The sequence below is a fragment of the Poecile atricapillus genome, chromosome 4 (genome assembly GCF_030490865.1).
Source record: "Poecile atricapillus isolate bPoeAtr1 chromosome 4, bPoeAtr1.hap1, whole genome shotgun sequence".
In the NCBI taxonomy this organism is placed as follows: Eukaryota; Metazoa; Chordata; class Aves; order Passeriformes; family Paridae; genus Poecile; species Poecile atricapillus.
The window spans coordinates 66,904,701-66,932,296 of NC_081252.1; the positions used below are offsets into that span (position 1 = coordinate 66,904,701).

A 27,596-nucleotide genomic window follows, 5' to 3' on the forward strand; every position below is an offset into this window, starting at 1 on the left:
AGAGATGCTTCTGTATGTCTCAACAGATATAAAAAAAGATACTGAGCTACAACTGAATACAGTATATAGCTACAAGAGGAAGAAGAAGAAAGTAAGCAAGGCAGAGAAGCAAGAGGCAGAAATGATTCACGGCAGCAGGACACACAGCTGTACTTGCTGAAGACCTCCTACTGTCACAGCTCACCATGAAAATCACTGCAGAAGCCATTGGCACTGCTGTCCTACATTTTTGAGGAGAAATGGGGATCAAGTGAAACTGCAATCATACTTGGAAGGAGCCCTTAACTAAATTCCTGATGAAAAGGACACAGTTGCTCTGACAGAAAACTGACCTAAAGGAGCACATCTGTCAGGTTTGTTTCTTTAGTGCACTGTCACATTCCATAAAGGATTCAGGAGGAATGGAATTACAATCTGTTATCTATAATAGGATGATGAGAGAAAAATACAGCACTTAAGTATATGGTTTTCAAGGGGATGGCACATGGCATTCTTCAGAATACTTTTTGTAATTCCATGTTCTGTTCCACTGAATGGCTCTTGCACTTTTTCTGTTTTGAACTAAACCCAACCATGAGTTCCACTGATGGGCTTCATCTCAGAGGAGCAGCATTTTACAAGCAGGTGAGATACCTGTTAGCAGTTCATTTGTTCATTTTACATTCATTGTTTATTTTATACTAATAATCTACAGCCCAAATTCTATTCAAAAATTATACCTATATACTTACTATTAAAAATGTAGGGAGTCTCACAACAGTGTAGTCCATGGATTATAAAACATTAGTACCAGAATTATGAATCAAAGACGGTTTCTGGAATTCTGAGTTCCTGAGAAACCACCTCTCAATTTCAAATCTTGAACATATTCAGTACCTAAATTCCATCTCATTGAAACAAGTTAAGATTCCATCTAAAAAATCTCCTAAAAAATTCCCTGCACACTTAAAAAAAAAAAGCAAAAAAAAAAGCTATCTAGAGCTGCAGTCAGGAGCACTAAAACAAAGAGCCAAGAATGTTAGTGAGTTCTTTGTTTCTTCTCAAAACAAGTCGTAGTTCACTTTAATCAGCTGTAAAGATAATTGCTGAAAGGGCAGAATTGATAAGTTGGTTTTCATACACTTATCTTCAGCATCAGCCTTAAACAATTTAGCTGAGGAAGTAATTTCAGGAGGAAAAGGGCAATAGTAAGCTGTTATAACTTCTGAAAATTAACTACTCTAGAGGGATGTCTGCATAACATTATACCAACACTTGCTTTTTTTCTTCCACTAAAATTAAGTGCATAGAGGAAATAATCCACTTTAGGAGAATACATATTTTAAAATAAATTCCAAACTGTTTAGTTCTCTTTGATGTTCCAGTAATGCACACTAAAGACATAGGTAAGAAGGGAATGTAAAAACAAGTATTTCCCCAGTTCATCTTTTTGGCATGTTATGCAATTCATTTTCTGCAGTCTGACATTGTTTAACTTTCTGTTTGAATGCACAGAATTAAATCCAAGGAAAAATAAAAAGCTATTTCACAAAAAGAAAAGTTACATAGATTAATTTAAATGCAAAAAAAAAAGGCTCGTTCACACTACAACAGAGTAGTTTTCCTACAATTCAAACTTGGAACAAAGCAGACATAAAACTTCTGATGCTGGAAAAGGACACATTCTCTGGGTTTGCTTGGACAGGAAAGTGAGAGTGACCCATGCAGAGAATCATGGAGACAGAAGCTGTGACGCAGCCTGCTCTTCTGTGAGCTGAAAACAGTTTTCCCAGAAAAGGCAGGTTTACAGCAATGTCTCAGGTACAGCCGTCAGCCTCTGGGCCACTGAGGGATGAGTGTGTAAAGTGCTTTTAAGACAACTGTGACTTTCCATCCCAGTGAGCTATTGCAGATGCCTCGAGGGAATATCACAACAATGCAGGTCCTTTTAGCCCTGCTGAAGTAGTCAAAATTGATGTCTAAAATCTGATCCTGACCTTGGTCTGAGATTTACAGAACAGCATCCAGTGAAAGAACAGGCTTAATCTCTTGACAAACAGGATTGTATTTTCAACGAGAGGGCTCAGCTCAATTAGTCCAGCTACGTATCTCTAACTGTCTTGTCCTGGAAAACTTAAAGAACATCTGAACAAATTATCTTTAATTTAAGGTGAATTACAGTACAAAGAACTACATATCTCTCAAAAAAATCAATGTATAAGATTCACAAAGATGTTTTCTCTCTTATTCCTAAAAGAAATTAAAATAAGCAATAGGTTATTTTGCTCACAAAACCATAGTGAGAGATGGATGCCAGGCACAGAGAATGATTTGTATCACCAAGTAAAGACAGCCAGGTATCTCCAAAACTATCTTGATTTGTAAAGCTCCTGTGCTATCAATTCCTAACATTAACCCAGGAGAGTTTGTCAAGAATTAACCTGGATCTGCATAGGGCCAAAAAGCCTTCAAACTATTAATATCTAATCCAAAATATAAAAAAACCCTGCAGGCACAAGCAGAGCCAGTAGGATTGCACAGGGTTAAGGTACTCAAATATTTTTTTCACTGCTGAGTGAGTTCAGTTTGTCCAGCCTGGAGAAGAAAAGGCTTTCAGGGGACCTTAGATCAGCTTCCAGTGCCTAGAGAGCCCCTGCAAGAGGGCTGGAGAGGGACTCTTAATCAAGGAGCATAGTGATAGATAAAATTGCTACTTTCTCCTTTGTTTTCCCCTTTTGCCAGTCTTGCCTTGATTTTCCCTGGGTCTCTTGTTATGGAGCTGCATGTACCAGCCTGGCTCTTGACAGGTTTAGGGTCTGGCCAGTGCATGCCAGGGACCAAATGGAATCTGAAAGTCACAACATGGTGGCTGGTGCTTCCCCTTCTGTGGCTTCCTTGCCTTCACCAGCTCAGCAAATCTGGGTGTTCATGACAATGTCCTTGTTACGACACACTCATTTTCTTTCCACTTCCCCATTATGATGCTCTTATCTTTTCACCATTTCCCCATCTGAGGCCCATCTATGTGATCCCAGCATTGCTGAGTCCTCCCAGAAGCCAGGTATGATCTCCCTTCCCAGAAGACAGCCCCATCCCCTTTGATGGGACACCCAAGTCCATGTGGAGAGCTGGGAGTGGGTGCTGTCAGGTGGGATACTCCTGTGCACCTCTCCCCCACAGAAATGAAGCATCAGGTCCCCAAGGAGGAAGGTGAGTGCAGAACATCCCCCTGAGCACCTGCCAGAGCAGATTTTAGCTGGTACCCAGCTGTGCAAGCAGAGGCCCCTGAACTGTGGAAGATGCTCTGGTCTCTCCCACATCCAGTTCCTGGCATTAACCCCACTGGTACCCCAGCACAGTTCTGTGGGAGACACTGGTGCACCTCCAGGCACTGTTCAGGCTGTGCCAGTGAGCTGACAGCAAGGTCACTGTGCCAGCAGGACAGGCTCAGTGTCCACCAGAATGGATTGGAGAGTTCCCAGAGCTGACATTCCATGGCCCCCAGCCCCACACCTCCAACAGTCCCTGGCACACACCCTCTTTTCCCCTCCTGCAGTACCAGACCAGCAAGCTGAGCCAGACAAGGACCAATGAAGAGGGATTTTACAACTTTTCCCTGAAAACCAGTAGGAGCTGACACAGTTGGCACAGAAAGTGAGGTTAGGGGTTTTCATGCCCCATGTCTGGCAGTGCACAGGCCAACAACCCACCAGGGACTCTCCGGTAGCCAGCTGCAAACCACCCACCCGACCCTCATTTACCCAAAGAGGTTCATTTTTGCAAAAATTAGGTATTTTGAGAGGGTACATGATTTTATCAATGGTCCCTGTGGCTAGTGGTTCTCACTAACCAGGAAGCCCACAAGCAGTGCTGGGCAAGGCCTAACCAGGCTCCCCAGGGGCTGCACCTGCCAGCTGGGGGGTACCTCAGACACACCACTACAGCAAAATTCTTGCTTGACAAAGGTAGGATACAATCAATTCCTAAAGACCCCAACAGTGCACACTCAGAAAGCAAGCTACAAAACTTGCTGCTTCCTCCTTCCTTTCCTGTGTCTGGCCTTGTTCTGCTTTTCCTCAGAACTCTGGTCAGCAAACTTCATGTCCCAGCCTGGCTCTCAGCCAACAGGTCATTGCAGCAATAGCAGGGTTCACGTCACAGGGACTTGGGCTCTGGCCATTCCCACCAAACACTCACATGGAATCTGAAAGTTGCAGATCTGTGGCCAGTGCTTCCCCTTCTGGGGTTTCTTTGATATCTCCAGCTTAGCAAAACTGGGAAATCCTGGCATAATTCCACTGTCATGATGCACTCATTTTCTCTCCTTGAAACTCTGGGTGAATAGGAGGGAAGAAGCAGCAGGGACTGAGCATTGTGTAGAGGAAAACCCTGCAGTCACCCCAGCTCCAGCCCTGCTTGTGTTCCCTCAGCCCCTGCAGCACCAAGAAGTCCACAGAAACTATAGGATCATTTACATTGGAAAAGACCTTTAAGAACATCAAGTCCAACCATTAATCCAGGTTACAAAGTCACCACTAAACTATGTCCCTAAGCACCACATGTCTTTTAAAAGTCTTTAGGGATGGTTACTCCACCACTTCCCTGGCCAGCCTGTTCCAGTGCTTGACAACCCTTTCAGAGAAGAACGTTTTCATAACATGCCTTGGTTCAATGTGAAGCCATTTCACCTCATCCTTGTCACTTGTTACCTGGGAGAAGAGAGTAACCTCCACCTCACTACAGCCCTCCTTTCAAGAAGTTGCAGAGAGCAGTAAGGTTCCCCTCAGGGGGTCTCCTACTGTCAAATAAACCCAGCGCCTTCAGCTGCTCCTTGTAAGACTTGTTCTCTTGAATCTGAAAATCGCAGCCCTGTGGCTGGCACTTCCCTTTCTGCAGTTTCTTTATATAATTTTCCTGGTATGATACACTCATTTTCTTTCTTGAAACCCTGTGCCCACCCAGTGGTGGTGGTATAAAAGGAGGTAGCAGGGGCTACAGTGCAGGGGAGAGCCTTACAGACACCCCAGCTCCAGCCTCACTCGTGCCTGCCTCAGTCCTCCCAGCATCATGAGGGTCCTCGTAGCAGCCCTGGCTGTTCTGTTCCTTGTGGCCATCTGCTCCCTGGCTGAGGCTGATCTCAGAGTCTCCAGGAATGCTGCACTTTTCCAGAAGGACGGTAGGCTTTCCTTCCCCAGGAGAGAGCCCCATTCCCACTGATTAGACCCTCATGCCCATGGAGAAGGCTGGGAGCAGATGGTCATCACCTGTGCAGGGACTAAGCCTCAGAGATGGAGCTTTCCAGGGGATGATCCCAGAGCACTCAGCACGGGTGATGATGGCAAATCCCCTGGGAGCCACAGGCAGAGCCTCTGCCGCAGTGTGGGGTCTCACTGGGCCCATCTCTCTGCCCCCACAGAAAGCAAACCCATCTCCTGCTGCCTCGCCCACATTTCACACCCCATTCCACGCCGGATAATCCGCTCTATCTACAGGACCAGCAGCAGCTGCCCAATGCAAGCCATGGTGTAAGTACCAAACATTGCCTGGGTGCAGGGTGCACCAGCCAGGACAGCACCCCAAGGGTGCCCAAGGTTGTCCTGGATGGGGAAGGGCAGGGACAACCAGGGTGCTACCAGCGGGACCTAATGCAGGCACCCTGATGCCCTGGTTGAGAGCTTCAACACTGATTTTTTTCCCCAACAGCCTGGTCACCAAGAACGGGAGGGAGGTGTGTGTAGACCCCACAGCTCACTGGGTGCAGGAATACCTGAAGCACTTGGAGCTTCTGAAGCACTGACTCTCTGCTGCTTCCCCCGGGCAGTGGGCTCGGCCCCCAGCACAAGACGTGCAATAAGAGTGCTTAAGCTGCATCCTTCTTCAAAGGGAAAATTTATTACAATTGGCCCCCTCTCTATTTCTAAAATTTTTTAGTGTAGCTCAAAAACTCAGGCAATCAAATGCATAAAGCTGTGCACAAGTACACTCAAAACAAGAAGCAGAAACCTGTTAGAGTTTATAGAGCATAGAAGTTGAATTTATCAGGAGAAAGCCTGAAAACTCAATCAGTATTTCAAAGATAAAACCACCTATTCCAAAATTACTCATGAATATATGTACACTATAATAATGAGACTAAAAGAAGCACCAAATCCTAAAACTGATGTGTAGAGCTGCAGAAGATTTGGGCAAGGCTGATGGGCTTCTTTCCGCATAATCTGTTTGCTGTACTTCCATGTGTACTTCAAAGCTTGTTTCAACTAGTGTTCCATGCAATGTATGGTGCAATGCTTTTGCCCACTTCTGCAATTCAGTCTTATAGCAACAGCTTCTAGATTAATAACATTGAAAATCTCCAATTTAGGAAAAGTGTGAAAGAGAAAATACAAGACTTATATTACTTACAAGGCAAATATGACAGTCTGGTAAAAATCCTCCCTGGGGCACTGTTTTCGCAAATCTCTTTATAGTTTAGGCAATCTATTTGTTCTTATATATACACCAACTCTGGATTAAATACTCTGCATTTTCACAGCATCGTGGAGGTTTTTTTTTTCCTTAATATAGTTTGACTTAATCCCCTCCCAAAACCGCCTGTTGACCACTGCACTCTTTGGCTGGCTCCTTGAGGAGGACACACTGGGGTAGGAGGTTGGCACCATCGGGACTGGCTCCCCGGCCCAAGAGCTGCACTGTGAGCACACAGCACCGAGCCCAGAGCCATTCCCACACTTCACCCCTGGAGAACAACCCAACCTCCGTGTCCCTGCGTGTGTCACAATCCTCCTGCCCACACCGCCATCCATCCCTCCGTGCTGTCCCTCTGGGCTGTCCCGGGTAGAGGTGTTCTTCTCTGCCACCACCAAGGCAGCACGGGGGAACCGGTGCCCACTCTTGCCTTCCGTCCTCCCCGAGCTGCCTTTTCCTTTTCTGTGTACCTTGGATATTGTTAAAATCTGAAAACTTTGTTTGATGAAAGTAGTGGTGTTCGAACCCACTGTGTCCCCTCGTTCTCGCACAGCTGACATCAACACCGACTGCTGAGGGGAAACTACGCATAAAACGTGCCACGTTCGGCAAAATTTGTGAAGCAAGAGCCGAGGAGAACGGCAAGAAGAGAAACAGCTTAAACATAAATCCCCTCACCCCCCAGAGCCCAAACCACCTCTGGATTTCCAGCCCTGGCCGGCCTGGCCTCCGCTCTCCCACCACCGACCCTCCCGCCCCGGCCGGGGAGGGTACGCGGGGCCCGCACGGCATCTCGGGAGTTGTAGTTCCCCTTCCGGCTCGACATGGCGGCTATGCGGGTGCTGCCGGCCCTCGCTGCCGCGCTGCTCCTGGCTGCCGCCGGCCAGGCTAGCAAGTACTCCCGGGAGGCCAACGAGGGGCTGGCGGCCGCCGGCGAAAAGCGGCGAGAGACCGGGGAGTTCCGGGTGGTGAGGCTGAACCAGATCTGGGAGAAGGCGCAGCGGGTGAGTGGGGCGGTGCGGGGCGATGGCGGTGCTCCGAGGGGGGCCCGAGGTCGGGCCCGGCCGCTCCAGACACTCATTCCGTGTCAGGGAGACGGGGACGAGCGGGGAGTGTGAGGAGACACCGAGGCTGCCTGGCTCGGGGCTGCGGTGGCTTTTGTTCTGTTCTCGGGCACGGCTGTCCCGACCGTCGCGCAGCGAGGGCAGCGGGGAGCAGCCTTCTCCCGGGCCAGGGGACGTGGAGCTGAGTCCTAGGAAGTGCTGGCCTGCCCGAGTTTATATACAGTACCTAATCCACATGCCCAGGAAGCGGGAGAGAGGGGAAGCCCCTCTGGTGCCATAGAGGATCTGCGGCTGGCTCCAGCGCTCGCTGGTTGAATGCTTTAGCCGTGTTCAGGACTGCGATACCCCCATGTGGGTGAAGGCGGTGGCCTCGCTTCCAGAAGTTCACTGCAGGAGAAGAAGCCCCTCGACCCTGGTGGTTCTGTCAACTACATTCCCATCAAGCGGTGTAGACAAATGCAAGAGGACCAGCAAATGGGTATCACCATTCCCAGATGAGAGCCTTGATTTTTACACTGATGCTTGAGTTTCTCTCACACTGGACTACAAAAAATATTTAAAGTGAAAATAAAATCAAATTATTTCATTACAGTGGAAATATTTACTTAGAACTAAAGAGAACAGCTCCCACAGGAGGAGAAGTATGCACTGTACATATCCCCTGTATGTTGTGGATCATGGGAATTAAGGGCATGACCAGCAATGATTCAGTTCTTTCAGGCAAAGAAATATAGTTAATATTAATTTTGGATCTTCTGTATCCTGAATAGCCTGAGCTATTGAATTGGAGGTAGGGCATCCCTGGATTCAGCCAAAAATTAGAACTCTGCCATAGTGTTGCCTCCCAGTGTGCTAAAGGAAGGTATCAACAATACTCCTTTCCTCGATGGGAGAAGGATGGAATGGGGCATAGGAAAGCATGTGTTAATGAAACTCCAGCTGTTGAACTGACAGCTGAAAAAGAAACAGCACTGGGACTAGAGATAATCTATAATAATAGTAATGTCAGTTACCTCTCACCTTTCCAATTAGTCTTTTCTCATGTTCATACCTGGCTCTTCTGGAATTAAAATTTGAGGTGCTTTGCATCATCTATGTTAAGATACTAAAATATAAAATGGATTAACTGCTAGTAAAAAACTAAGGCTTAGTAAATTCTCTGTGTGTGAGCTAGATTATAGAGATGCAAAATTTACTTGAACTAAATTTGCCACCATCTAAATTTCACTTTGAGTACAACTGTCAACCAGTATGTGTTTTATAAACTGATTTTTCAGTATGTCTGGGCAATATATGAAATAAGAGGAAAACTGTGCCTGTGTGTTACATCTGCTTTGAATACTTCCATAATAAATTTGTAGTAAAGAGCTCTTTCCTTTTGGAAGCAAGAGTGTAGGTAAGGATGTAGCAGGTAATGATTGCAGCCAGCCCAACAGCAAATTATGTAATTGGAATGTTTAACAAATTTCCAGCATTTATTCTCAGAATTGCCAGGTACCTATGTTGGATGTTAATGTCCAGGCAGTATAAGGAATGAGGAATAAGGAATGAGTTTAAGGAGCTTGTTGCTTGGTTATTTAATCATTAAACTTAACTTTTCACCTCTGCTTCTAGTTAGTTATTCCAGTATGTGAGTGATGTTGGTAAAGTGATGAGGAGTTGACCGTTGATATTTTTTACCTGGTGTAGTCAGGGTCCAACATGGGATAAACTTGAAGGAAGTAGTTTTTGAACTGAATACTTTAACTGATGTGTTCACTGTGCATGGCATAAATGGGGCAGGCAAGGAACTTCCAAAAGGTTTCAAAGGATTTATAATGCTTACAAGGAGAGTTACTTCAGTTTCCTACTAAATTATAATGAGAATTAGAAAAATATTGCTCTAATTGGGAGACATTTGAATAGAATCTTGTTTTCTCTTAAGGAACAATGGGCTTAATGTAGTTTCTTAGTTTTTATTAAGACTTCAACGTGTTTGATTGATGATGTCTCTAAACTTCCTGGTTAGAGGTTCTGGTATTCTTTTCTATAACTTTTAGAAAACAGAAAGCTGTACACATTTATGGGTTTGCACTAACTGCAAAGGGGCTCTAACAGAAATTGCACTGTGTAGTCTTTTATACAGTAGTGGGTTTCTGATGACAAGGTTACATACAAAAGATTTTATTGTATCTACAGTACTTATGAGCTAAATTACTTATCTAATTATGCCTGGCTATTTATTCCTGTATTTCCTCAGCCCAACTACATATGATGTCCACACTACTGGAATGCTGTATTACATAACTGCCAAAATGCTTGGCCATTCCCTTCACAATTTGTGGCAAACCTTTCACTCAGTCTTGAAGTTTTAGAGCACGATTCTTGCTGAGGAAAAATGTTGATACTTGGTGCCACTGCAGTAGTGACCTTGGGCTGTCTAGGTAATCCTGTAGCAGAAAAGCAAATAAATACATGATTAAGGTTTTTCTTTTACTTTAGTACATACTAAGAACCATAAATAAAGTGGTTCCTTCTAAGTGCTTTGTTTCTATAAAGCAGTTCCCCAAAAGTAGATGGTAAAGAAGACAACAGAGACACTCCTTTGCTTTAGTATTACAGGGATCAAAAGTTTTAATGTGTTTTATAAGTATTTTATTTACTTGTGATTCTAACTACTCTAGATTTTAGTGATTTCAGTAAGCCAAGTACAAAATTCAGAGAAAAAAAGATAGTTTAAAAATCAAAATAATTATATGCAGTGGCATAAGGTTAATTAATAGGACAGCCTATGATGGAAGCATAAACAATGATGTGGATAGTTTCCTGAATTCCTGTCAATAGGAAGTGCATTAGCTCGCAGTAATGACACTTTTCCTAGTTACTTTAAAATAACCCTCTGACACACAAAGGATCGGCTGAATCTTTTCAGTATCATTCTGATGTTTAAAAACAATACTGGGTTCTGAGTCTGTGTTCATTAAACATCCTTCCTCACTGAAAATGAGCATTTTTATAATCTGTTTAATGATTAAAAGAAACCTTCAATAGATAAACTTGTCCTAGGACTGACAAGCCCGGGTAGTTTCAGGCTGGAACTGAGCTCCCAGGAGCTGGGCACACAGTAGTTGGAGGGGTTTTATCTCCTCTCTTCTCTGGGCTTCTCACCTCAACTTGCATGCATGTAGACACAGACAAATGTAGTTCTGAAGTGTTAAGATGGTTTGTTACATTTCTTTGTTTTAAACTGAATAACTGAGGTGTCTAAAATCTGGAAGTTCAGGATCAACTCACAGCAGTGCTGCTGTGACATATTAGTCATTGTTGCTGTTTTCTCTGTAGCTCACAAAATTTCAAGCTGACCTAGCATTCACTTACACTATTTCTTTTTTTCCTATCTTCAGCCTCAATGTCTTACCTTTTTTTTTCCTAGTATGTCAGACAGGAATACCTTTAGGTTTTGTATGTTTTAATGCACATAAACCATGCTAAGAAATTATCCGAGATTTTTTTTTTCATCTTGATCATAGTAAAAATTGCTGTTGAAGTGGCTCTTTCACCTGCAAGGCCATCCTCAGTGACCTGGTAGACTGGAACTGTACTAACCAATAAAGTTTTTCAACTCATTATAACTGTATGGTTGGAAGATGGTCCACAAGAAAGCACATGTGGTGTCAATGGCACGTTGTTAGAGAGGAATTGCTGTGCCATACTGGTTGTTCTGTATCTGTTCTGGTTTCTGAAGGTAGTTTTTTGTAGCTCTGAAACAAAAGGGGATTCCATGTAACTAAATACAAACCTTTGTCTGTTCTTGTTAGCTGCATCTCTCTGCTGTGAAACTGGCAGAGTTGCATAGTGATCTAAAAATACAAGAAAAGGATGAGCTGAGCTGGAAAAAACTGAAGGCTGAAGGTCTGGATGAAGATGGAGAGAAGGAAGCCAAGCTCAGACGCAACTTAAATGGTAAGGTCTGTCTTGGAAAGAAGGAGTTTAAACTTTGCATCAGACACACACATGGTTAGACACTTGGGTTTAAACTATTAAATAACGGGTGTCTTTCTGGACACCGAGCACACAACAAGTTCTTTGGAGGCCAGTAGGGAGCTGCAGGAGCCTAACAGATTCCTTTGCTCCAAATAATTTCAGAAGAGGTCATTGAACCTGGGACACTGTGTTTTGAGCTGTTAGCTTTTCCTCTGTCAGCTGTAAAGTCCAGCTCTGCAAGTCACAGATGTAGCCAATCTCTCACCTTCCATACATCCATAGCTGGTTCTCATGTTTCTGTATCTTCTGTTCCCTTGCAGTCATTATGACTAAATATGGAATGAATGGAAAGAAGGACTCTCAACTAGTTGATACCAATTATATTAAAGATGGCACAGAAAGTGACACACTAGATGATCCAAGACTGGAAAAATTATGGAGCAAGGTGAGTAAGATTTCCAGGAATTGGAGTGTAGGAAATTAGTATTTCTTCACTGAACTCTTAGCTGTGTCTTCTGAGAGCACTCAGACTGGGAAATTAATAGCTGAAATTAATACTCTTTTGTTAAGTACTGACCAAGCTGCCTTACTCTGTAGTTCACATCTTCATGCCCTGAGGGTACCCTGCATCCAGACCATCCAGCTGTGGCAGGTTGTCTTTGGCAAATAAAACACCCACATTAGTCTGAAGGGTGGAGCCTGGGTCCCCTCAGCTCAGAGTATTTCCTCACATTTCCCTGAACTCATGGCTTCCTTTAGTATGAATGTCATAGTGTGTGGTGGTTTTCCCAGTTTTCTTATTGCTGTTTATGTATGTTTCTAAAATGATCCATTTAAAATAGAACCATTTTGTAGACCGTCTAAAACTGAAATGAATTGTGGGGAAGGGTTTTAAATAAGGACTTTCTCAACCCAGTATTCAACTGAAAAGTTCCAGGATTTGCATTCATGCATAAAAAGGGGAAGATGTACTGTCAAGTTTGGGCAGTTAAAAATGGCAAAATAATCTTCAGAAATTAAATAATTCACATTTTAAGAAGCAACTAGTCAGGTGGATCTAAAGAATTCTCCCATGAGTCTAGTGCAGTGGTAGTAAAGCAGAAAAAAAGATTTGCTGAATTTTAAAGTACTACTGTAGCTAGATACAAGCTAGCTCCTAGCTCTGGCAAGGAACATCATGTCCTGTGTTTTGGGGAGCAGTAAAATGCAATAGGAGAAATATTCCCTAAGCAAAAATAAAGGGTCTGAATAGGTTTCAAAAATATTCACTTTTGATCAGGCCTTGCAGCAAATATGCCACCAGATTTGTGGGCAGTGCTCCAGCTGTCTGAGCAGCACTTCCTTAATAGTTAGAGAGCAGGTGCACTGATAAGTGATAAAATCTTCATGCCAGTAGAGTAAGATGAAGTAAAGACTGTGTTTAATATCAGGCTGCATCCTTCACACAAGTGGTTCCCTTCCAGTTGTCTGTGGAGCTCCATGGCCCTTATTTCTGTATTAAATTATTTCCCATGGAATAGGAATGCCAGACACCTTTCACTGGGTAGTCCATAGGAAGTCCAGCTTTATAAGTCTTCTTAAAACTTCTTTTGACATGGTTAGAGGCGTCTTATCCGTCAACATCTAAGTCCTGACCACATACAAATATTAAGAGAATTAAAACAAAAAGATCTAAAGGAAAGCTGCACTTAATAATTTTCTAAATGTGGTGAGAAGTGGGAAGTTGATGGCACCTGAAAGCACTTGGTCTGTAAAGCATAAAGAGCTGATGTTTCTTTCAGGCCAAGACCTCTGGGAAGTTCTCTGATGAGGAGTTGGATAAACTGTGGCGAGAATTTAAGCATCACAAAGAAAAGATTCGTGAATACAATATTCTGCTGGAGACTGTGAGCAGAACAGAAGGTGCCTGAACATTTCTCTGATATTTCAAGATCAGTACAACTCTTTTCTCTGTCCATTGTTTCCATGGCTTTCAAATTTCTTTGTTACTCCTGACATTTCTGTCAGAACCGCTTGCAGATACTTCATGGATTTAGTTCGGCATTAGCTGCCAAGATTCTTGCCAGCTAATGGAAATGTTGCCATTTCAGTTTTGTGATTCTGCCTGAATTTCATGCAGGGATGATGCCGTCAGATTAACAATGATGGCCGTTGTAGTTCACAGGAAATTATGCAGCAAGCATAAATCCACTGCTGCAAAATGCAGTTCTAAAGTCTGCAGAACATGCATGTTTTATCTCACCAAGAGCAGATACTGAATATCTTAGGCACCAAGCCTGAAGTTTATTAGAGCATCAAGGATCTGAACCCAGCTTGCTGTAATAATCTGAGCTAAAATTGTTAGAGCTGAAGAATTCCAAAGCTGACAGTTTTGTGTTTGCATTACGTAGTCCAAGCTGGAAGCTGCTGAAAATCATTTCACCATCAGATGTCTTGGTTCATGAAATGTCCAGGGAAGAACTCATTAAACTTCCTTATTCCATTTTCTTGGGAAATGGCTAACCTGGGAAAATTTGAGCATTTCCTTACTATAACTGAGTGGCTAGTAGGGGTTATATATAAGGCATTTCTGTAACATTACCCTCCAGAGCACCAAGGGACATTGATCTGAATACTGACCTGCCAAAGGAATTCTTAAAGTCTGATATTGATGCTTTATTTGTGTTCACCTTAAATCCTAAGAATTTAGCTTCTTTTATTTACCTCAGATTTGGGGGATTTTTGGAGTTTTTGACCAATCAAGATTTGGCCCACAATAAATAACATTTACTGTTCTTCAACAGATATCCACAAAAATGTTATCAATCCATCTGAGGAGAACCTGGTGAAAGAGGAAATCTTGCACAACAAACACAGAGAACTCAAGGAGAAGTTAAGAAGCATCAATCAGGGGTTTGAGCGTTTACGTAAAGTCAGTCACCAGGGATATGACACAACCAGTGGTATGATACGGTGGGGTTTGTGCTTATCTGGGATTTAATTTTTTTAAAAATTTAAATCAGTGGGCAAGTAAAAGGGTACAGTCACAGTATCCCAGTGCATCTTGTACCACAATAGGCTGAGGAGATACAGCCAGCTAGTCCTGTTCAGAACCAAACACTGGGAGCCTAATGAAAGGACACAGTCAGTGTGCTAAGAGGATAGTTCTGTCCTCCATACCCCCATGAGAAAGGATACTGCCCCAGGAGGGCAAGTAAATGAGACAACATGCAGGGCAAGCAACACCTTTATCCAGTTCCTCGGGTTTGGGGTTTTTTTGCTTCTAAGAACTTATTAGTACCAGTATCTAGTTATATCCAGTACTTCGATACTTCTCCCTTTGGATCTAAATAGATCTATTAGAAGTGCAGTGCTTATTGTCTCTGGTCTTAATATCTATATGTATGTGAAAAAGCATCTCTTCATCTTTCATAGAAGTTGGGCATTAAAATCATTGTGTCCAGATTTTCATTTTGTTATATGTGTTTGTTTAGAATTTGAAGAACCAAGAGTGATTGATTTGTGGGACATGGCCAAATCAGCTAATTTCACTGAGAAAGAACTTGAATCTTTTCGGGTAAGTAGAATTCCAGTGACTTCTCTTGCAGAAAGATATTTTACCACAACAAGAAACATTCAATGGTACTCTGACTGCAGCCAGTTCTGTATTACCCTCCAGTCACCATAAAAGTCACACTGCCTTTTTAATACTTTAGATATATAGACATGTATGTAACTAATCATATGCTGATTCTGTTACAATCAGCAGAATGAAAATCCTGAATCTTCTCAAAACAAGTGTTGATTATTTTGAATCTGTGAAAGATCAGGCCCTGCTTCTTTATTGCCAATGCACCGATCTACCCCTCTTACCCAATGTCTTAATTATGTCCTTGGGAAGCACTGAAATCTGTAGACCCAGCAGTTTCCCTCTCATGCCCATGTCTAGTACTGTTAACTTCCCATGTTGGAGCTATGTTGAGCTGACACAAAACTATTGTGATAAAGACTGCTTTTCAAGGAAATAATACAGAAATTCATTCCTGTGCAGCTCATACCACTTTTAATCAATTCAAGTTGTACAGAGAAAATATTTTTTTTTTTTTAATCTGTCTGTTTATCAGATTTAAAAAGAGGCTTTTTAAAAAAATTGTCTATCTCCCCTCAGTCTACTGTTCTTATACCGAAATTTTTATGTGGTGTTCACTGCTCTCATCTCGTGGCACCTCACAGCCACACACAGTCTTCTTTTGTGGACTCTGCAGTGGGTCAGCACCTGCTTTCCAAATCAGTAGTCTGGTGGTGATGGTAATGGATTGTCCAGACATTCTTAAGAAGCAGGGAACTGAAAAAGCTTTCTGTGCCTGACTTAGTAAAGTATCATTAGGAGTGTCTTGGCAAGAGAAAGGAAGGCTTGGAAAGAAACTTCTCTGAAGCTGTGTGTATTTGTTATCTTAGGAGGAGCTGAAACATTTTGAAGCAAAAATTGAAAAGCACCATCATTACCAGAAACAATTAGAGATTTCACACCAGAAACTGAAGCATGTAGAGGGAACTGGAGACAAGGATCATCTGAACAGAAACAAAGAGAAATATGCCATGCTGCAAGAAAAGACAAAAGAGCTAGGATATAAGGTCTGTATAAATCCAGTGTTACATACATGTTGAAAGTTTGACTCAGTAGCAGAGGGGAAGTAGATTATCCAGTGCTGACTTTTCACACAAGCTGAATGACTTCCAGAAGGGGAGATCAAGGCACATCTGTTCACCACGTTTAGTACAGCATACACATAATTGTTTTTTATAGACTTAATTCTAAGAGGCCTGAAATCTTCCTGCTCTCTGCTCTTTCTGCTGTTACAAATACTCATAGCAAAATCTGAATATATTTCTATATTGATAATTTATTGACTTCCTGAAATTTGTTTCATGTGTTTTGTTTTCCTCATAGGTAAAGAAGCACTTGCAAGACTTATCCAGCAGAATCTCTCAAGGTCTTCAACACAATGAACTATAAAAATTTGTTCTGCTTCATGGGATCAGTCTATTAACACAAAGCAGTTAATATGGTTTTTTGAACAGGGCTTACCAAGGAGACCTTCTGAAATAGTAAGGATTGAACAGATGTGTCCTGTAAGAATTTTTTTTTGTCTACTTAATTACCAATTTTGTACTTGCACTACAAAATTAAATAATTAGATTAAATATTTAGGTTGCACGTCTTTGATCATATAAATATTACACCTGAATCAAGTAGCAGCCTTTGAAATAATCAGCTTTGTCAAAAGGCAAAAAATATGTGAACTCTCAAAGGATTCCTGCTAGTAAAAAAATACTAATCTTAGGTAAGGTATTCTGATCAATGAAAGCAGACACTGAGGTACAGGAAGGTTAAACAGAGGCCAGAAAAGTCTTTATTTCAATGCTTGGCCTGTTACATTTCCTACTTAAGGTAAAGAAAATATTTTTACTGACTTTGAGCGGTGGCTCAGAGCTGCACTGCTGCACTGTATATGAGTCTTTCTTGTGGGTGGGGGAGGGAGAGTAAGGAGGGAACAAGTACTGAGGTATATTTCCACAGTTTAGTTATTGACTAACACCTGTGTGTACAATTATCATGTTCATGGTTGCTTTGGTTTTGCTACACTTGGTCATTAAAAAATCAAAACAAGATACTGGTGAGGCTTTTTTTTCACCTTCCCTTTCATATAGTGAGAAGTAACCAACACCTGGTTTTTGAGCATGTTGCTAATTCCTGTAATGTTCATCCATACATTAGTTTTAAAAGAGGAGGGGTAGTTTTGCACCACAAGGATCTGTTTCTATGGTCTGAGTAGGCAGAAGGATTTCTAAAGCAGCTTATCTCTGAGTGTCTATTCCAGTACAATCTCCAGTAATTATTATTACTTCCCCTTTCAAGATCAGATTTTTCTGGCCAGAACTTTGGCAGACATCAGACACCTGGGTTGAAATTGTCTATAATAACAATGCTGACTCTTCATTTCAAATGAAAGTTTCAAATGAAAGTGTTCCAGGAACAAGGCCAAGCCCAAGGTCCAGTGTGGGTGAATCATTACAGCTGCTTGATTGAGGAGCTTTGTCCCTCACAGATGGCAGTGCTGAGGTGTGCTGGATTAGCCAGCTGTCCTCAAGCGTTGCTCTCCCTGCCTCTTCCGTGAGAAATACTGAAGAGACACATTCAGTCAGAATAGGCCTCTCATCCTGGGTCATCATGGGTTAAAAGTAACAGAGTTCTTTACTTAAAAACTGGATCTTCATGTGCGAGTGATTGAAAACAAAACTGTGGTAGCACTCTTACTTTGAGATTTCCTTTGAAGGTGGAATATTTTTTATCTTTTTTTACTTTTTTTACTTTTTTAATTTAATGCAAGCTAAGTGTTATTTATATTCCAGAGAATCATTGTCCACAACAACAGGCCACCACTAATATTAGCGGTCTCCTTAGAGACGGTTCTGTTCATGTAGTTTATGGTATACCTTTGGTTGGCAAGCTAAAAAAAGTAAATCCAAAAATAGCTACAAGTCATTTATGAGAAATTGCTTTTTTTTTTTTTTCAAAATGCTACACACTATTTCTTCCCCAGACTATGGGTTTAAGGGCTGTTCAGCTTCTGTATCAGAGCAGTAGCTGCATTATCTTAGGAGTTTGTCTTCATCAATTCCCTGTGAATACAGAACAGAAATGTATTCTGTATTAGGCTAGAAAGCAAAGACTTCACTATGTCCTTCAGTTTCCTTTTTGGCAGGGTGAGAACTGGATCTGTGAGCCACAGGTCAGTTTGGTGGCTGTAGCCTGGCTGTGGAAGGTCCCACAGCAGTGCACCCTGCATGAAGAATTTGGACACATGCAGTAAATGCAGTAGCAGAGGGGAGAAGCTGCACAGAGCACTGAGCCACTGCTGCTGAGCAGTCCTGGCTGGGTTGTAAGGAATGGAACAGCTTTCATGGAGCATGTTCAGATCCTGCTGCTGAGAGAGATGTGCTGTGCACAGGAAAGCCTCCTGTCTCAGCCTGCACTGTGTGTGCTCCACACAAGAGATTGTAAGAGACAGTCTGAAGGTTCCCTCATCTGTCTCACAACCATCTCAAGGACAGAGACTGAGACCCTGAATATCACAAGGGACTTGGTTTAGGGGTTTGGGCCTTGCTGAGGTGGATGTTTGCTAAGTGGTTGTTTGCAGGTACACTGCTCTCGTTCCTGCTGGTGAGCAGAGGCTTGTGCATGGTACCCTGCACAATGGGTTTCCACAGCACATTGCCCTCGTTCCTGCTGGTGAGCAAACACGTGCAAGACGTGGTTTGCTCTGTACCCTACACCTGCCCCCTGTGAGGTGGAATTCAGCACAATGATCATCAATCTCCTCTGGTTTTGGCCCTGTGCCCCTCGCTTTCTAAAAGACTATAAAAAATACACCCCAAACTTGCCCTCCTTTGAGATCTCCCCAAAGGACAGAAGACTCTGCATCGATGGACAGCTGAGTGGACTTCAACATTGGTAGCTATAATCCCCTTATTCTCTTTTTTTTATGCTTTGCTTTCTCTGCTTTCCCCTCTATCACATATTAGTGCTGATGAGCACTCAATAAAGTGTGTTTTGCTGTTTAAGTCCCTGATTTGCTGATAATCTTTTGTACTCTAAGATTGAGTAAAAGAACCACATCACGAATCCCACCCTGCGTATTGTGACAAGGGCACAGCACAAAGCTGTGTTTCATCTTCAGTGTGTACCTGAAGTTTATGTTTATATGCTTATCCAAGAATTTGTGAAGAAGTCTGGGGCAGCAGAAGGTGCTGGATTCATGGAATGAATAACCAGGGTCTGATCAGTTACTAAGTGCAGAGGTGCTTCAGCAGAGGCTTTAAAGAGACAATGGCTGAACCAGGCAGTGGCTGTGCTGTGTCTCTGCCTACCACGACAGTAATTGGGCTCAAAGGCCAGGTGGGTTCAAGCAGAGAGAATGCTTGGCAAATGTTGCAAACTACAAGAGGCTGTCAAAATACTTACATGTCACAGTAATTTAAAACTGGGAACAAGTCACAGCTCATCGGAGGCAAAGGTTGGAGACGGGTCAGCACAGTCACCTCACTTCAGTTGCTGAACAGAGCTGTTAATGAGTCATCAGACCCAAAAACTGGGCACACAAACCTAGAGAACAAAAATAAAAAGGCTTCTGCTGTCCCTGCACCCAGTTTCCCCCTGAAATAGTCTGTGGCTGAGTTAGAGTCTACAACAGCATGAGGGAAAACATGAGCAATAGTCTCTGTTCCTGTCAAAGGCTTTCCTGACTTTTTAAAGTTTGGGACAGGCTAGGGAGGTAAAAAGTCTGATTCCACCCTAGTTTCCATGGTCTGCGCCTCACACATATCAATGTATGTACAATTCAGTTCATTGTTGCAGTTTTAATCCTCCAAAGACTGTTCATGTGGTCAAAATAACAGAAGTGGGTAGTGTTTGAGACATTAAAGATTAAACATAACTTAAGTCACTGCTTCTGTGTTTCTGTAAATAGCAACAAAAATTCAAAGACAAGAAAAAAGGTACAAATGAGATATACCTACAGTCCTGTACCCTGTGAAAGGTGAATAATGGAGTTGATACGTTCCATGGAAGAGGCATCTGAAAAGGAAAGAACTAACACTTTTCTACAGTGCTTGAATCTTCTCTTCCTTAATAGGTGTTCTATCCAATCTTTTTGTAATTTTTCAAATTAACAAGTCTTTAATGAGAAACAATTTGAAAAACAAAAGCAGGAGAAAAAAAATGTAAGAACTGCATTTCTTATAAAAAAAAAATCTGAACATTTCATATTTTATAGTCAAGTCAAATTCTGCCCTGAAAAGAACCTCAATTTAAATATGTCAGTGACTTCGTGTAGGGACAGATTTTATTTGTTAAAAAAGGGGGTGGAAAGGTAAGAGAAATAAATACATAAGGCACTAAATGCAACAAAAATAACCAAGTCTTTCTTTAAAAAAGCACATCCTACATGTTGGTACAGCAGCTAAGATGGCATCATTCTACCAAGACAGATAAGGAACAGCACTGTAGCAGATTTATTGCTGCAGTAATTTCCCCTCACTGCTCCCATGGGATCCTGATGAATGCTAGATCTGGCAATAGCAGGAGTATTTAAATTCACCAAGTAAAGATCATTTACATTTTGTCAGGTGAAGTGCCATCTGCCTTTTCAGAACCTGTTTCTGCATGTAGGGATCCCTGTGCTCAGGAGCTGCTGGGAGCAGGATCCTTGGCTGGGCTGTCCTGCCTGCTGTGTGTCCAGCTGTCCCTGTGGGGTTCCCTCAAGCCAGGCTTAATGCAGATTTAGGTAAAGAGACAGAGAAACCACCTTAGTTTCCAGAATGTGCTGCCTCAACAGCTGATCTTGGCTGAACATTTACCAGTAACTAGTACACAGGAATTTCTAAAGTATGTTTCTTAATTCCATAGCATTTAATGAGAATAGAAGAAATAAAGTAATTTAAGTCAATAAATAGAACAGATTATTCATTACAAACAGACCTAACTTTGTAACTGAGAGCTGGGTGCTGCATTCTCTGTATGCATTCTGTTGTCTATCAAAGTGCTTCTAAATACCAGAACCAATGTTTCCACATATATACAGTTAACTTGTATTTCAGTCCACTCACCTAACCCCTATTGGGAAGCAGCATGTCAATCTACAGAAAAAGAAAGACTGCATGGATTTATTTAACTAGTATCTACAGGCATAAAATGGAAGCATTCATACAATCTGTCCAGTAGAGCCAAAATAAATGTATAAGCTTTCCTCCACAGTAAATATTTCAAGTTGAGCCATATTTGGTACAGCTACAATTGCAACTCAAATGCTTTTATCAATAGCCCTTAAAGTACTTTCATATCCAAATGTTCAAGTATATTATCCCACCACTCAACAAAAGAGCACTCTCCTTAATCAGAAACAGTATGCAGATATTAATGCTTAATATGTGAACTTGGTTCCTTTCACTGATGCATTAATTTATCACAAAAGCTGTCCATTTTAATAAAACTAACCATTTCAGTCTCAAAGGTTCTCAATAGCAGGTCCACTGTAACTTAAACCTGCCAATTTCTATAGGCAAAGTGAGCATCAGATCACTTTGAAATAAGCCTCCTACTAAAACAAAATGCTGTTTAATGTTCTACAGTTGTAATTTTCCAGGCAATTTAAAGAGAGAAGGAAGCTACACTATTTTAAGAATAAACATACTGGGAACTGGAAACTTGCATGTGAAAACCATAATTTACCATGCCTGGCATTGGATCTTTTAGTCCAACCTCAAAATTCAAATCTCAGTTTCTAATTCAAGAAGACGTCTGAGCCAAAACCATTAACTAAATGGTCCTTCAGTGGGGAAAGAGTCCATTTTCCAACCATTTCAGATCAAAGTTCTGTGTCTCACATTTACATTTGGGATGGTCATGTCATAAACGATGTTTGCATTAGCCTCAGTTTGCTGGTGTCACTAAACCCTTGCCACCAGTCTGTTGTTTCAGGCCTTACACAAACTGACCCTCATTCTTTGCAGAACTGCAGAACAAAGTTTTTATTCATGATCATTAATTCAGGATGAGAATCTAATTTTCAGAGATGTTCTTAGAAATTGTTATCCTTCTCATTTTAATGTCATATGTACAAACAGCTGTACTAGAATTTTTGAAAGAACAAAATAGCCAATGTAGCCAAATAGGACAGTCAGAATTCCAAATCAAGGTGCTGCCACAGTATGTGTCTGGGATTACAGAAGGAGCAGGAGTGACCCAGTTTAGTCACAAGCATACCATGAGAAAAGCATGAATTTTCATCAGCTCCTTCCAACCTAGGAACAAAGCAACTCACAGGTTCTACCACGTACAGCAGAGACAGAGCAGGGTGCAGTTAATTTGGCATATTTGGCAGTGTTGCTGCTTGGCCACCATGTTTTCTGTTATCCAGTTGTTCTGTCTCTTCCTGCAGTGCTCAGGGCAAGCTCGTGCTGATGGACAGAGGGACAGGGTTCCCATCACAGTCCACACTGCAGATGTTGCCAGCTGCAGGCTGTAACTTGTCAGATGTTGCCACTGTAGAGGAGGGCTTGGCCAGAGGCAGACGTGCTAAACAGTATTTGCTGCCTGCAGAGCTCCAAAGCAGCACAGCTGGGGCTGTCACTCAGGAAAGGCATTCCCACAGCTATTGCTTATGGTCACTTATGGTCACTACTATCATGAGTTCACCATAGAAAGCACAGAGACAGCAAATTCAAGATCAGGTCCTGGGCTTTCAGCAGACCTGAGACCTCTCTACCAAACACCCCAGCAAATGACACCAGTGCAGCTGAACACAGAACTAGGGGCAGTCTCAGGTTATGGTGCTCTCTGTTTCACAGCACTTTATGCTCTTTACAGACACACATCTTCTGGTCCTGCCCTTCTGCCAGTGCTGCCAAAGCACAGCTGCTGTTTCCTGATTCTTTGCTGACATCTACTTCATCAAATTCCCAGGAAGATACTTTCCTGTGCTTCCCAATTTGTGTCCAGTACTGCTGGCTGTTGGCAGTAAAAGGACAAAATGTTACAGCAGCCAAAGGCAGGCCGTGGGGTACGTCCTCCAAACGTGGCAGAGACATAGCAGAAGATGAATCTGAGTGATTCATTACATAACAAAACTCCAGCATCCAAAGACCAGGTTCCTTTCTGAGCATCTAATCAGCTCTATTTTCTGTATATGGACTATCCATAAATTGCCAGCTCAGCCCACAGATGAGTAAAATTTAACTTATACAATAGCAGATGCTAGGGCTTTTTTATTTATTTATTTTTCTTTTTAAGGATTTCACAACCATATAATGTAGAGAAAAATTACTGTCATGCTAAATGTGCTTTCTGATCCCACCCCCCCCCCCCCACTGCATATTCCTCAAATAAGTTGACACGTATTATTTCAGTAAAATGGTGATGTTACATACGCCTCTGTGTACACAGTGGGATAATAAATTTGAATTATTTCTAGATGCTCTGATGCAAGTGAACATTTGAAAGTATATGTTTTAAAGTTCACTCACCCTCAAGTTTTTAAAGTTCACGTGTCAGCTGCACTTTCCTAAACCTGCTCAGTGTCTTACAAAGGTATTCCTTGTGTCAAAATCCAGGTCAAGATTACATGTATATTCCAGCCATTCAGAGAAAATTGATAACTGATTTATCAATATTCACCAACTGATACCACTCAGAGTGAGGCTACTCTGAAGCCTGTCATCTTTGGGATGGGATGGAAATAGAATATTTCAACTGGGAGGGAGCAGTATCAACCAACTTATCCCCCTGCCTCACCAGTTCAGGGCTGAAATTAAAGCATGTTACTAAGAGTATTTTCCAAGTGCCTGTTAAGACTGACAGGCAAGAATCACTCCTCTGGGAAGCTTGTTCCTATGTTTGACCAGCCTCTTGGTAAAGAAATGTTTCCCAAAGTCTAGTCTAAACCTTCCATGGTGCAGTTTTGAACCATTCCTGCACATCCCATCTCTGGATACCAGCAAGAAGAGCTCAGCACCTTATCTGCTTCCCCTTAGGAAGCTGAAAAGAGTAATGAGTTCACCCCTCAGCCTCTTTTGCTCCAAACAACATAAACCTAGAGCCCTCAGCCTCCCCTCACAGCCCTTCCAGCCCTTCCACCAGCTTTGCTGCTCTCTGGACACATTCAGGGATCTGCCCTTGCTTCTTAAATTGTGGGGCCAAGCACTGCACACAGCATTCGAGATAAGGCTGTACCAAAGCTGAACACAATTCATCACTTTTTCCCACCTGTTCATGCTGTGTTTGGTGCAGACCTGCTCATTACAAAACTTCCTTTCAATTACTTTTAATTCTCTCAGCCTTATTCTGCTTTGCTTGTTTTAATTGCTGTATGAGATTAAATTAACATTTCCTTTTAGCCTAGGTTGGAGAACATTGTATGACTGGTCAAATGAGAGCTGAGGATCTTCCCAAAGAAAATATGACATAAAAAATGTAACAGCATCGTCATCTTTAAATAAAAACATAATTTTAACAGTAATTCATAAAATAATGTGTCTTCCTCCTGTGGTTATTTTAGCAAGCATGTGTCTTATTCCAGACAAACTAGAAGAGAAACTTACTGACCGCTGCATGTTTCAGTGTCTCACGGAAAATGTAATCACCATAGCTCAAATTCAAATATAGTTTTCCAAGCTACACTAATTAAAACTGTTTCGTTTACAGCAGAGAGGAAAAATGAGGATTTTTTTTCCAAACTGTTTTCTAAAGACAACTCTCAGGGCAGATTTTCACAAACATTTACATGCCTAAAGACACCTACTGGCATTTTCCACAATTAAGTGCTGGAGTGCTATTAAAACCCAGACAACTATTTGCATTGTTGGGAAATTAAATCCCTCCAAATTCCAGCCCTCCATCCTGCAGCAGGTTACCTTGGAGAAAATTCCAACACCCAAATATTTGCATATAAAGCTGTTCCACAGCAGCTTATGAACAATGCCATAAGCCCCACTGAAGCAGCAGTCACATTTGGCAGTATGTTTATCAGGAAGAAAGAGGGACATACAAAGCACACCAATGCTTATGCCCAAACTTGCCAAACTGCACTTGCTGACAGAGTTTACTTATCACGAAGAGCACTTTTGCCACCTTAAAGTCCTTCAAGAACATCTTACAGAAGTACCAGCCACATCACATTGCTTTGTTCTTCTGGTAATTAATGCTTTATGCTCCTGGTAAAAACAGGAGGAGATCTGATTCTGATAGAATGCTAAATTAAAAATGAGCAAGTCCTTCTTTTCATCTTCAGAAGTTACAAGTTGCATTTATTTCCAAAAGTGTGGGAGATTTTTATTCTTTTTTTTTTTTGCACAGAGTTTTGAATACGGACTCGTCCCATAGAAATCACAAACTGTATTTGAGATCACTCATGCACATTTTTTTTGCATGGTGTGTAAACGAGCACAAGGCTGCTTGTAGGATTATGGTTTCATTTCCATTGTACCCAGTTCACTAGAGGAAGTTGAAGGCAAATGGTTGTATTTATTTAGGAAAAAATGTTTCCATTTCTGTGAACTGCGGTTGTCCAAATAAGAAAGCTCTAGTTTCTTCAACAGAAATGTCAAGCCTGTAACTTGACAGGGACATACAACCTGCAAGGTACTACCAAAAGAACCAGCAAGTTTTTAACAGATGCAACAGTATGGCTCAGCCTCCTGCTTCAGCTGCTAATATAACAGTGCATGAGAATAGAAAGTGAATTTACAAACTAAGAGAAAGTCATCTGTTCTATTTTTTCCTATTCAAGTGAAGTAAAAAAATTTAACAGAAATAGAAATTACTGTGACATACACAAACACATGTGCACAGAGAACCATGTGCATGCACAGATTCACAGCCCTGCTCAACCTGAAAAATAAATTTTCTTAAATTATCATTCCTCTGTGAAGCCAGCAGCAATCTGATGACCTTTACTATTGTGTCAAATCCTTACCTGTGCTACAAGTCCCAGATTTAATATAAGCACCATACAGAAAGGCAGCCTTTGTAGAGACTCTGGGTAATATATTTTCCTGGTAAACAGATTTCTGCAATAGAAATACCACAGTTTCTATGTATATAGAATTATTATATATTGTCATGGAAAACACTGCATTTCACTGCATCAGTCAAATTGTGTTCATCCAAATATTAAATAGTCACATAACAAGAGATTTAACCTTGCAAGTCTTCCAGTGGAGGATCCCTGACTGAAGAACAGTTCAGTCAGATAAACCTGGCCCCAGGAAACCCAGACCATTCCAGCTGTACTGAAATTTAAAAAGCAGATCACCACTGTCCACTTGTCAAAGGAAAATCTTTTAAACTTAGAATCTCACAAAAAATATCTCTCTTCCCTTCAGAAATACACTAGGTAGATCAACAGAAAAATACATCTGAACACCTGACAGATAAGAATGGCAATTTTCAACTCTCAAACACATTTTTTTTTATTTGAGAGATTGCTGGTATTTTACATTAATATTGAGGCTACATTCAAATAAATTTATAGATTAAATTCTGCCTCAAAAACAAAACCCCACCTCTCATTCTAAGTCAGTAAAACCCTCACTGGCACAAAACTTCCCCTCACCAATATAAATTAAATGCATATCTAGAAAACAGAATTTGGCTCTGATACTGGATCTTAAGAGGACACAAACAAAAATTCTTAATACCCAAGATGTCACTCCTGGCAACTTCTGGAAGCCAAAACTTCTGGAAGCTGATATGTTATCAGAAGAAATTTTGTTTTCTTCTTAAGTACCTTTCTTTGTTAATCTAGTGTCACTGACATACATTTTATATAACGTTTTATTTAAATAATATTTTATATGAGGACAAATAAAAAGAATTACATAGATAACACAACATGGGAAATTAAATTTTGAACAATTAAATCTTACTGTACAAAAGCAAGAGGTGGCAGACTCATGGTTAAGCCTATTTTACAAGATAAAATCCTGTTGTGCCTCAAGTCTGTAGCATCTCTGGAGACATCCTCTTACACAGAACTGGTCTGCTACTTACGGACAGCAGAGAATTTTTCAATACAAGTTTTAGATTTGAGGTGGATGCTGGTTTTACATTAGGAATAGCTTTTGTGATATAAAAGACTCAATTTTGAAAAGATAATGTTTCTTTTGAATACCTTGGTTTTAAAATATGCTCTGTGAGAAAACTGAGACCTGATTTTTCAAAGTGATACATATATCCAGAAAAATTGCTAAGAATTACAGGTACCCAGCAACTATGAAATCAAACTTATAGTTTGACCTAGACTTTTTAAGAACAGAAGCACCCAAATGCCCCTTCACATTACTGTGGTTTATAGACATAATTAAATAACTTGTTTGTGTGCTCTTGTCTGTTTGCATGCACATGTGCATCCCTGACACTACAGCTTTTACATCTGAGACTTTTTCCAAAGCTGCAGGACTTGGTGAGGTATAAAACTGAATTATCGACAGGTAGAGTTGAGCATGTTCATAAATAAGCACAAAAATTGAACAAAACTGTACCTGCAAAAAGAGCAGACACTGAATTTTCTTGCTTTTGTAAGAGTCTAT

General features: G+C 41.5%; 2 protein-coding genes across 2 annotated transcripts; both read left to right on the top strand.

The window, feature by feature from the left end:
* The first annotated feature begins 4,970 nt into the window (after nucleotides 1–4,970).
* LOC131579096 (C-C motif chemokine 3-like) lies at nucleotides 4,971–6,820 on the top strand. The gene is made up of 3 exons (XM_058838590.1): nucleotides 4,971–5,155; nucleotides 5,396–5,504; nucleotides 5,683–6,820. Exons 1-3 carry the CDS (start codon nucleotides 5,047–5,049, stop codon nucleotides 5,774–5,776), a joined length of 312 nt encoding a protein of 103 aa, XP_058694573.1. The 5' UTR covers nucleotides 4,971–5,046; the 3' UTR covers nucleotides 5,777–6,820.
* A 410-nt stretch (nucleotides 6,821–7,230) lies between these two features.
* Nucleotides 7,231–17,121, top strand: LRPAP1 (LDL receptor related protein associated protein 1). The gene is made up of 8 exons (XM_058838588.1): nucleotides 7,231–7,448; nucleotides 11,306–11,450; nucleotides 11,792–11,916; nucleotides 13,253–13,373; nucleotides 14,255–14,413; nucleotides 14,945–15,027; nucleotides 15,909–16,085; nucleotides 16,402–17,121. Exons 1-8 carry the CDS (start codon nucleotides 7,269–7,271, stop codon nucleotides 16,465–16,467), a joined length of 1,056 nt encoding a protein of 351 aa, XP_058694571.1. The 5' UTR covers nucleotides 7,231–7,268; the 3' UTR covers nucleotides 16,468–17,121.
* Nucleotides 17,122–27,596: the final 10,475 nt, after the last annotated feature.

Bases quoted from the DNA above. Each gene is read 5' to 3' on its own strand.
- LOC131579096 (XM_058838590.1), top strand. From the start codon at position 5,047: ATGAGGGTCCTCGTAGCAGCCCTGGCTGTTCTGTTCCTTGTGGCCATC. The intron at 5,156-5,395 runs GTAGGCTTTCCT...CTGCCCCCACAG, and splicing joins TGCACTTTTCCAGAAGGACG to AAAGCAAACCCATCTCCTGC. The intron at 5,505-5,682 runs GTAAGTACCAAA...TTTCCCCAACAG, and splicing joins TGCCCAATGCAAGCCATGGT to CCTGGTCACCAAGAACGGGA.
- LRPAP1 (XM_058838588.1), top strand. From the start codon at position 7,269: ATGGCGGCTATGCGGGTGCTGCCGGCCCTCGCTGCCGCGCTGCTCCTG. The intron at 11,451-11,791 runs GTAAGGTCTGTC...GTTCCCTTGCAG, and splicing joins GCTCAGACGCAACTTAAATG to TCATTATGACTAAATATGGA. The intron at 16,086-16,401 runs GTCTGTATAAAT...TTTTCCTCATAG, and splicing joins CAAAAGAGCTAGGATATAAG to GTAAAGAAGCACTTGCAAGA.